General features: G+C 39.1%; 1 protein-coding gene across 4 annotated transcripts in view; it reads right to left on the bottom strand.

Moving 5' to 3' along the window:
• Positions 1-12,202, bottom strand: part of LOC111866073 (protein fem-1 homolog B) — a 90,598-nt gene that overhangs the window by 27,078 nt on the left and 51,318 nt on the right. For all 4 annotated transcript variants that reach the window (XR_002843088.2, XR_004513181.1, XR_004513182.1 and 1 more), the window contains exon 8: positions 665-781. Coding sequence is in view for 1 of the 4 variants with exons in the window: in XM_023854635.2 (XP_023710403.1) it covers positions 665-781 (117 nt within the window). In the remaining 3 variants the exon portion in view is untranslated. The remainder of the gene's footprint in view (positions 1-664; positions 782-12,202) is intronic.

Genomic DNA, 12,202 nt, shown 5'->3' with positions numbered 1-12,202 from the left:
TTTTCCATCATGACAATGCCCCTGCTGACACAGCCCTGTCTGTACGACAATTCTTGACCAAAAATGGTATGACCCCTGTTCCTCACCCTCCATACTCACCCGACCTTGCCCCGTGCGACTTTTTTTTTTGTTTCCCAGAATGGAAAGAGACATGAAAGGAAAGTGTTTTGCTGATGTTGCTGAGGTGAAGGAAAAAACGACGGAGGCGCTGTCAAGCATCTCAAAAGATGAATTTAGACAATGTTTTGAAAAATGGAATAAAAGACTAGACAAGTGTATTAGTGTAAGTGGAGAGTACTTTGAGGGGGATTGAAGCTTTGTGCTTAAAATTTGAATAAATAAGTTTAAAAAAAAATAAGTTCGGTTTCTTTTGGGTACCCCCTCGTATTTGCAGCAATCTGCTGCATCTACACTGGTTCTATATTAAACTAGTAATTTAGCTGCTGACACAAACTTTATAGATTTCTGGTACTTCCGAACTATGTGCGCAGGTGTATGTTTGTTCTGGCTTCTGCACTGACTTCACACTACCTTAGTAACCTGACCATTATGTAACTTACAGGTTTCTGGTATCTCAAAATTATGTGCACATGTGTTTCTGTTCTGATCTATTTTATTTACATTGGCTCCATAATTTATCAGTAACCTGGTTGCTGTTACATACCTTATGGGTTTCTGGTAACTCACAATTATGTGCAAAGGCGTGTTTCTGTTCTGATCCATTGCATTTACATTGGCTCCACACTGAATTAGTAACTTGGCTGTTGATGAACATGGAAACCTACAATAAGAGATGCAGTGTTACAAACTTACTTACTTATTCATTGAGCTGAGCCCTTCTTGGGAAGTTGCCACTTGTGCAGCAACTCAAGAACTTCCCAGCATTTTATTGAACCGGCAGGTTCATTTCTATGTTCACAAGAGCCCTCCACTGGTCCCTATCTTGAGCTAGATCAATCCAATTCATACCATCCCATCCTATCTCTCTAAGATCCATTTTAATATTGTACACCAACCTACATCTTGGCCTTCCCAGTGGTCTCTTTCCTTCTGGCTTTCCCACCAATATCCTATATGCATTTCTCTTCTCCCCATTCATATTACATGCCTTGCCCATCTCATCCCTCTTGACTTGATTGAAAGCTTGGGCTATAGGAAAGTTTGTGCTCGTTGGGTCCCGCGGTTATTGACCGAAGACCACAAAAGTCAGGGAAAAGCCATCACCTCAGAACTGCTGCAGAGATATGGACATGAAGGCGATGATTTTTTTTGCTCTGTATTGTAACAGGTGACAAAAGCTGGTTTCACCATTTCGAGCCTGAAACGAAACGGTAGAGCATGGAATGGCACCATTTGCATTCTCCATCATAAAAGAAGGCAAAGGCTGTGCCACCAGCTGCGAAGGTGACGGGCCCAGTCTTCTAGGATGCAGAGGGGTTTATTCTGGCCGAATTCCTGGAACCTGGGTAAACCGTCAATGCTGCTCGTTATGTCCAGGTGCTGCACAAGCTCCACTGTGCATTGCGCGATAAATGTCCAGGATGAAATATCATCATCCTGCATGACAACGCCCATCCCCATGCCATTCGCCTCACATTGGAAGTAATTGCAAGATGGGGTGGGAAATTCTTCCACACCCCTCCTACAGCCATGATCTGGCACCCTCCAACTACCATCTTTTCGGATTTGTGAAGGATCAGCTGCGTGGACATTTTGAGACAAGGAAGGCAATTCAGAAAGCAGTGCATCAGTGTCTTTGGATGGCTGAAATGGAATTTTACAGAACGGGAATTTTAAAACTCCCAGAACGCTGGGAGAAATGTGTACAAAGAAGTGGCGATTATGAGAAAAATTAAAGAAAGGTCTGTAGATTGAGGTGGTGTATTTCGTTTGTCAATAATAGAGCATGTTACTTTACAAAAAATTGTTGCTCACAACTTTCAGTACGACCCTCATATTTGGCTTCAACACAACAAATAAAAATGAACCCACTGAACTGCTCACATTGGTTTTAAGGAGGGGTGGAACTTTAATAGTGGCAACACTGCTGTAGAGACGCCATGCAACCGAACCAAATAATGTCGCTTATACCACGCATTAGTTACATACCTACCTTACCTCAGAGCAAATGGACTCCCCCATCCCACATCACGCGCATGCGCAGTGACAAGAAGAACAGAGCCTCATGTTAGCTGGCGGTCTAATGTAGTGTTGTCACGATGTTTTCGAAACAGGAACAACGGAGTTGGATAAATATTGAATGTGCCAGAGGCCGTACAGCACGACAGTGTCATCAAGGCCTTCAAGAGGCTTGCGGGGAATCTGCATTGCCTTACAGAACAGTGGCAAGGTGGGTAAAAGCCTTCAATGAGGGACGCCAAAATGTGGCAGACATGCGTCGGCCAGGTCGTCCTAGTGTCAGTGAAGAAGAATTGTATGCTCTTTCCGTGTTACAGGAGAGTGGTCAAAGCCATACGATTTGTGAGCTGGCCCGAGAGACAGGATTAGCGCATACGACTGTGCTTCACATTCTGAAGGAATGCCTGGGCATGAGAAAAACTGCATCATGATGGGTTCCGCATGATTTGACGGAAATGCAGAAATGGCTACGATACGACGCTGCTAGTAACCACTTTGAGGGCTATAAGCGCAAAGGAGAGGCTTTCTTACGCCGTATCTTTACGCTGGATGAGACATGTGCCAAATCGTACAAGCCACAAATGAAACGCCAATCGAACGAATGGCGTCATTGCGGGTCGCCACGAAAATCAAAAGTTTGTCAGAACCCCAGCAATGTGAAAGTTGTGATGGTTCTCGTGTACGACTGTGATGGTGTTATCCTAACGCATACCGTTTCCCGATAGCAGACCGTCAATGCACAGTATTACTGTTCATTTTTGGAACACAATCTGCGACCAGCTTTGAGAAAGAAGCGGCGACACTTTCTGCAGAACCCACCCATCATTTTGCAGGACAATGCTCGGCCACATGCAGCGCAAGCTGTGGCTGATTTGTTCGATCGATAGGGCTGGAAAGTGCTGTACCATCCGCCATACTCCCCGGACTTAAGCCCTTGTGACTTCGACTTGAATCCTAAAATGAAGGAACCACTTCGTGGCATTCAGAACTGTTCCAGAGATTCTTCAGGCAGTAGACCGCTCCATTCGAACTATCAACACAATAGATGCTGCTAAAGGTATCCTATGACTTCCACATCTCTGGCAACGTGTTGTACACAATGCTGGTGACCACGCTAATGGACACTAAAACTTCGAAACATGCATCTATTTTGTATCAGTTGTAAATAAATAGTTGCCACTATTAAAGTTCCAACCTTTGTACTTAATGGTTACTACATGTATCGGTTCACATATGGGACCATATTTAGGCAGTCCATTTTGTAACCAGGAACATATACATCACAAATACTTACACAGAAGGAATACTCGTACACAGTACACCCTAAAGAAAAAAGCAAAATCATGTTGACATACAAGGGAGATAAAACTAAAAAATTAACAGCATTATCACAAATAGCTTCCATAAGCAGAGAATAGCTAACCCCTGGGTGAAGGACAAGGTACAGTGTGGGGAAACATAAAAATATAGACTTTTACACATTCAGCGACGAGAGAATTTTAAACAATTTTAAATTTTAATTTTAATTTCTGAACAATTTTAAACGTAGAAAAATTCGGGCACCTTTCTGATGGTTGCATCCATTATATGATTGTGATGAGTAGTACTAATATGAATCCATACTTGGCCAGCTCAATATCCTGAGACATATTTAATGAGACTTCCTGAGGGCGGTCCCATATGTGGACCGAAACATGTAGCAACTAGGGGGACAAAGTTGCTCATGTCCATGACATTCTTTAAGTCATACATGTCCCCTGGGTAGTGCAAAATGAGCAACAAACCTAGCAAAGCTTCCCGAAAGAAAAAGTCAAAGAAGAAGTATAAAAATGTTCTTTTATGAGCAAAACAAACTGATACCAAGTGCAAACTTCTCCAATGGAATGCTGGAGGATTATCAATATCAACATTTACAGAAATTAAACGCATCATGAAAGAGAATTTTAATTGTGAACGAGGCAAATATAACTGCTGAAAATATCAACTACTACAATATACCAGACTATATCATACATGCACTATATAAAAGTACACTAGTAGCAAGCAGAATACTTCTAGCTGTAAGAAACAACTTAATGTCAAAATTTAGAATAATTAAAGAAATGAATGACAAAGATACAGCAGAAATTGTAGAACTGAAGTCATGGAAAAACAACAAACTTATTGTATATGGGGTATACAGCCCACCAAAAAACAAACATTTAGATCTAAATAAAATAAACATAACATCAAGAACAGTTCTAATAGGAGATTTTAATGCAGGGTCACCAACATGGGGTTACAGTTATACAAATGATGCTGGGAAAGTGGTGGAAGATTTTATAAATACCAACAACATTGATTTGATTTTTAACCTAAACGATGTACCAACATTTTTACACTACACTGGAGCAACCACGAATCCCAATTTAGCAATAGTAGCCTCACAAATAATACACCAGACCATACGAGAAATAATAGAAAATCCAGGATCTGAACACAGAGCAGTAGTACTGACAATAAATATTGGAAGACATCAGAATGAACAAACACATAAAGTATCTTGGAATTTCCAAAAAGCAAAATGGGAGCAATTAAAAAATGATATTGACAAAAACATTAAAAAAATTAACCAAGAAGATAAACCAGAAATGATGCTGAAAGAATTCTGCAACATCATACAAGAAGCAGCAAAACAATACATTCCCAGAGGAAGGCAAGTCAAATATAAATACTTTTGAAACCCAAAACTACAATCATTAAAAAATTTGAGAGACTTGGCAAGACAAAAATCAGAAAGGTCACAAAAACAAGAAGATATTGTACATTGGAGAAAAACAGCAGCAAAATTACACCTAAATATAAACAAAGCTAAAAAGAATTCATTTAACTCATTTCTACAAAACTTAATTTACAGAACAGACCCAACTAAAATTTATAAGTTTATGAATACACTTAACAACAGGTTTCCACCTAGAACTGAACAACCAATAAAGCTTATGGGAAAAGAAATATCAGATGGGAAAAAGATAGCAAAAAAATTTAACACACACTATGCAACCCAATATACACTTAATAAAGAAAATAAAAGAATAAACTATACAAAGGAAAGATCAAGGATACAAGCAGTGAGAAGAATTATTCAAAGGACGATGAAATATTTACCAAAGATTTTACTCTTGAAGAATTAAAAGAAGCAACAAGAAACCTTAAAAACAAAAAACAGCCTGGTCCAGATAACATATTCCTTGAATTTCTAAACATCTTGGAAGCAAATCATTATAAAAACTCCTTCGAATACACAATACCATTTGGAACTGTCCAAAAATCTCCCACCAAATTGGACAAAAGCTATAATCATTCCCATCCTAAAACCCAACAAAAACAAAGAAGAAATATCATCATACAGACCAATCGCTTTAACTTCAATGTTAGCCAAAGTACTGGAATGAATGATTACAACTAGACTAACTTGGCACCTAGAAAAACAAAAATTAAACGCAAAAGAACAAGCTGTATTCAGACTAAATCGATCCACAGCACACTAAACATCCTATGTTACACAAGAAATTAAAAGCTCCTTTAACAAAAAATGAGAGTGTTTTAGCTGTCTTTGTGGATCTAAAGGGTGTGTATGATACAATATGGAGAACTAAATTAATACACAAACTAAAGAAAATTAACATCAAAGGTAAAATATTAAAATGGTGTAAAATGTTCTTAAGCCAATGGTGGATCTCAACTAAATATAACCAGCACACTTCAACTTAAAAGCAAACAAAAACAGGCCTCCCACAAGGAGCTGTGTTACAACACTCGCAGCTAAGAAGGGAACACACATCACAAGACACGGTTTACACAAAATATAAGAAAAACGACCCCATAGTGAATGAACCACACACAAGTTTTAATTATGCCACATAAGATGAATAATCTTAACAAGTTTTAGTGAGTGTAAATTTATTATAGTTGACAAATACGCACTTTTTAAACACTTTTAAAATGGTGTTGTGAAGACATATGAGGGCAAGCAATGCAATAGATTAACGTAATTAGGTCACCTGATGATGGCACTATGTTGCCGAAACATGTCGTGAAGTAACATGTGAAATTGAGTGCACTACAAGACAGCCACTGTATACACATCATGGACAAAAGAACTATAATGAGACATATAACTGAAACAAAAAACTAATAAAACTAATGGAAAACACAAAAAAGATAATATACATTCAATGGATACCATCACATGTTGGCATCAATGGAAACGACAGTGCTGATGAACTGGCAAAGAAGGGCACAAGACTGAATCGTCAAAATAAAATCTTATCTGCCCACATGCTAGATAACAAAATCAAAACTAAAACAAGTAAAGAAATACTCCATATCATCAACAAAGAGTCAAACGATAAGAAATGTTCAAAAAACTTTTGGAAATTAACAGCAAGAAACCCAGGAAAGAAGCTGTTGCAAATTTTCGATTGAATACAGGACATGACTGCCTTGCAGCACATCATTGTAAGATAGGAATATATAACACAGAAGAATGTACACAGTGCAACTTGCCAGCATAATCTATGGGACAAGAACACCTCCTTCAATGCCCTAATCTTAACAAGGAGATGCAACAAAGCAAGAACTTGAGTGCTCCCTATTGGGAAGCAAGAAGCAAAATGGGTTAAATGATCCCAAATGAAGCCACTGGAAACCAACCAATCAACATGTAGCAACTATTAAATAAAACCAATGTGAGCAGTCTGCTTGTTTCTTTTTATTTACTGTTTAGCTGGGGCCAAATACTATCAAAGAAGATGATCATGTGTGTATATAAAATGTAACAGTGAGAAGAAAGCTACAAAATTACACAATTTCAGGTTACCATAGTAATGAAGTACCAAGCCTTGATAGGTTGCAAGAACATAAGATATGCAGTAGATTATGAAACAAAGAAGCAACAACTGTTTCAGTGTATTGTATCCATTCTGCAAATACTGGTAATATAGCATTTTATTGTGGATATGTGAAGCACAGTAGACTACATAAATAAGAGTGTTTAATAAGGAATATTTATATTATTTCATGGTAGATGGAGTTAAAACTTTAAGTTTCAATGTATAATTCGGTAGCATGTGAGACTGGAGAAGTATAAGGAAGATATGTGGTGAAAGTAGCATGAGACCACACATAACAAATGATGAGACTTCCCACTAAATTCGCAATGGGTGTTACACTTATGTGTGTATACCATTCAAATTCATAATGACCCATAATTCTGTGATGGTTTATGTTGTGGTTGGTTTACATACCCTAGTGTGTTTTGGTGGTGGTCCAGCTGAGCAGGTTTTTACTTCAAGATGGGCACAGAATCCAGTTTCCAAAACACTTTAACTAAAAAACAGTACAATGGATAATGTCCAAAAACACAATAATTATATAAGAATAACGATCCCTTTTGACATCAAGCACTGATGTACATGGGAAAAGAACATAGTTACCTGAAAATTGTCAGAGTTTGAGAATGAAAAATGAATAAACTAAGATCAAGATTCCCCCCTCCTCCATTATATCTTGAAAATGTGAGGCACAAACACCTAACAAATTTACCTTCCACTCTTTTATTCTGGTGGCATGTGGTAGCGTAGTTGGTTGAGGCACTATGCTACAAGCCAGAAGGTCGCAGATTTGAGTCCCAATGAGGATGATTATTTTCAATTTACCTAATCCTTCCAGCCGCACTATGGCCTTGGGGACGACTCAGCCTCTAACAGAAATGAGTACCAGGAATTTTTCTGGGGGGTAAAGGCGGCCGGCACATAAGGCTGACACCCTTAACGCCATCTGTGAGCCAAATATGTAGACAAAATGTGGGAGAAGAAAGCAGTCTTCTGGGATTTGGCACCGTGTATATGTGGTGTTAACTGACGTTTTGGAGAAACGTATCGCCTCCATCTTCAGGGTAGAAGAAAAAATACAAGAAATCTGCAAGCAGAGAGACCGTGAGAACCGGTAGAAGCAGACCAGTTCTCACGGTCTCTCCGCTTGCAGATTTCTTATATTTTTTCTTCTACCCTGAAGATGGAGGCGATACGTTCCTCCGAAACGTCGGTTAACACCACATATACACGGTGCCAAATCCCAGAAGACTGCTTTCTTCATAGTCACCGCCGTGAAAGCCTCAAATCTTACAAAATGTGGGAGCTTTGATGTCTCACAACCCTATCAGCCTTCATGGCATGTTACAGAGATAGCTTTCCCTTTTTTATTTTAACATTTTTATCCTGATACAATGCAAAACTATCATGCTCTATTTTATACGAGTTATCACTAAATTATAGAAAGTGATAGGACCAGCAATTCTTTTGTTTTACAATGTTGTCAGTAGCCTGACAATATTGTCAAAAGACAGGATGAGAGATGATAATGAATTGGAAAGAACCTGGAAGGTTCCTAATCAGGAAACTATCACAAAATTTACCTGGAGGCACTATGGAAAACCAAGAAAACCTTAGGCTAGCCAGTCTCAGGGCTTAGATTCCAATCAAGCACTTCCCAAAGATGAATCTAGAGCATTATCACTACAGTGAGCCATTCACCCATTCAAGATGGTTTCTTGGGACCAAGTTCAGTGCTTGTTGCTCTAAATCTTCCATAAAATTCCACAATGAAAAATGAATTCCTCTAGTTGGGTTGTGGTGTAAAATGTTTTGAAAACACTGTTCTACACTAATTCAGGTTTATTTCTACCACTCTGGATTTCTTTCACAGTTTCTCAAGACCCTATTAGTCCCATATTTATGATATTTAACAGAATCAGGACCAAAAATTATGCATCTCAATTATGATTTTTAGACAGAAAGGACAGAAATTGGAGCAAAGTTTTTAGAGAAGTTGGAAATTGAAATCCCTTGATAAAATCACATGAGAAATGATCACAATAATTTGGACATATAAAAAGAATGAACAGAATACAGACACTGAGAAGAGTATCACAATTAGAATTTAAAAGAAGGGCACCAATGGAATTGTGTCACATGTAAACAACATGCTCTTCTGAATATACCTGGCTTACCATCTCCTCACCTACATGCCCAATCTGCATGCATCTCACTACCCTTTTCATGAGATTTGTCGCTGGCCACTGTTTGGAGAAAGCATGACTCATGAGGCTGGTTCTAAATCTTGTCTAAAACTGTACTGGTATCTTGCCCCTTCTGGGTAAGCAGCCAGTCCACATAACCCCTACCATGGTAAGCTGCTCTGTCATTTCATTCATTTACATGCCACAAATCCATTACAAGGTCTTAGGACCCAAGATAAAGACAACAGTCCTGTGGGAACCCCCACATACTAACACGCGGCTTCGTCTGTCTAACAGACAGCATTCAACTTCTGTTCAAGCCAAGTAATTGTCACATTGCAGTCAGCACTTGTATTTATACAGCACTCATGTCCAGCCCACCTGTAGATCATTACGTGCGCTAGCCAATCAGCGCTCACTATCGCAACTGCAAGTTTCCCTCCGCCCAACAAGCATGGTATAAAAGGCGGAGCTCAAAACTCGCTATGATCAGTTCTTCGATCGTCCTCACAATGACAAAGACAGCTAACGCAGCTACTCTGACGTCATGAAACAGCAACAGCTCTCCAGCAACCACGCTGAGACAACGGCTGTCATCAAGCACCACAGGCAGCTGTTCCTACCAGTGCACGCAGCACCACATCACCAGCCAGCCAGACCAGCTGAACGGCCATAAAGGCCTGGTCTGCTACGTGTACAAAGCAGCAAACGCTACTAGCGCAAGCACGGCCGAACAAACGGTCCTTTTCAGGGCCCGCAAACTTTTTACGTGGTTGTCTATTAGACCATCGACATCCCAATTCAACTGCTAATTCAATACTTGGGTTATCCATGATATAATAATTTTGCTTCAAGATCAGTTATATCTGTATAATCCGGTTTCTTTAAATATGTATATTCATGTTACTATTGAAAGACAGCCTTCTGCCTCAGAAGGACTGCTACATTTAACTGGCCACCCTTCTTTCATACAATCCACAGAAAGGAGAGCAGGCAGGAGAGGAGGGGTGGTGGTGAAAGATGATGCAGTCAGGTACAAGAACACATCAAGAAGAAAGGACATAACTAGCAAGAAATAAAAAGGGAAGACTGTGGGAAGAAACAAGAGATGGGAGGTGTTTTGTTCATACAACTGTACAAAAGAGAAACAATGCTGAAGAAGATAATGGTTTTAAGTTACTTAGTATAAATGTTTGAACTGCAACCTTGAATAAGATGAAATAATGAACATAAGCATGAAAAGTTTATGATGGAGGCTGTCATGGCTTATTTGAAAGTATTATCCTGGCATTCATTTATAGACACTGAAAAAAACTACGATAAACCTTACTCAGGAACACTCACAATCTGACAGGGGCCTTCTGAATACAAGTTACTGTTATATCAACCTTGTTGCTAATGAGAATACATTTTTTTACAAATTAACTTCCTTAATCTGTGACCAGTCAAGTATCCCATCAACGACTGAGACAATAATTTAAAGACTCAGAACATGATAAGGTGCATCCTGGGCAGCATTAAGGCATATACTGCCACCGGGTGAACTGTACTGCCACTGGGTGAACACCAAACTGCAGCACAAAAAAAACATATAAATATAAATAATAATAATAATAATAATAATAATACACTGAGCAGCAATGAAGCACTGTGGAAGATGATTACCAGGTGAAATGGTGTTTAAATATATTTCAGAGCATATGACTGGAGAGTACAAATCAAAATTTGATTCATGGGGCAACTTAAGAACAGAATGAATTCAGGCAATGTTTACTACCATTCACTTCAGAGCCTTTTGCTTTCTTATCTGCTGTCTAAAAATGTAACATTTAAAATACCCAAAACTATAATATGGCCCATAGTTTTGTATGGGTTTGAACCTTGGTCCATGACATTAGGGAATAAAAGAGACTGCGTAATTCAGAACAGAGTGTTCAGGAGAATATATGAACCAAAGAGAGATGAAACAGTAGGATGAACTGCATAATGAGGAGCTTCACAACTTGTACTGCTCGCCAAATGTAATTAGAGTAAAAAAGTCATGCAGGATGAGATGGGTATGACATGTACCATGCATGTGAGTGAAGAGGAATGCATACAGGGTTTTGATGGGAAAGCTAAAAGGAAAGAGGCAACTAGGAAGACTCAAGAATAGGTAGGATGATAATATTACAGTGGATCTTACAGAAATATGATGGGGTGGTAAGAAATTTACTGATCTGGCTCAGGATACTGTAACCAATCATTATCTACTGGCTGAATTCTTAAATATTACTAGCCACAATATAAATTTTTAATACTTAGGACTTAATACTACTTTTGTACAAAATGTGACTTACAGTCAGTATTGCATTAACTGTTCTAAGAATTTGTGGCAAGGACTGTTTAGATAAGAGCTACTAGAACAACCTTTGACAGCTGGTGCGGCATGTGAATCACTTACTCCTCCCACTTGCCCAATTAAAGAAACTTTCAGAAACTTTCAGAACATTCTCAATCTGTAGAACAGTGTGGAAGCTTCAAGAATGATCTCGATGCGGAAGATTCTGGAAGCATTACGTCATTGGAGAGCATTTAAAGGATGATTTCAGATGGTGCTCATATAGTAGTATTCAGAATGTATGTGTACATGTAACATTCAGTGTGTGGTATTCATTGTAACCATTGGGTGTTGTCATGAAACAAGACCTCGAGGAGTATTCTTGCGACGTCACTTTATTACTCAACACTGTAACTACAATTCAATGTAACTATAACACAAAATGTCAAACAAGTCATTTCACAGTCGCTCCTTTTGTGTTAACAACTCTCACTAGAATGTAGAACTGTCTGTCCCTCCATGCTGGCTAACCACTGGCTTCTGTCCGGCTTCTACTGGCGCACACTGCACACTGCCTGCTTCTCTTCCACTGCTCTCTGACACGCACTGGCTCACATACTCATCAGCTGGCTTCTTATATGGTTTCCTCTTACCTTAGTAACAGCAGCGTCGGCTGTTAGATCACA

This window comes from Cryptotermes secundus, unplaced genomic scaffold (assembly GCF_002891405.2).
Source record: "Cryptotermes secundus unplaced genomic scaffold, Csec_1.0 scaffold318, whole genome shotgun sequence".
Classification (NCBI taxonomy): Eukaryota; Metazoa; Arthropoda; class Insecta; order Blattodea; family Kalotermitidae; genus Cryptotermes; species Cryptotermes secundus.
The sequence above is the reverse complement of the archived record's forward strand: the minus strand, read 5'-3'. Positions and strand labels throughout refer to the sequence as shown.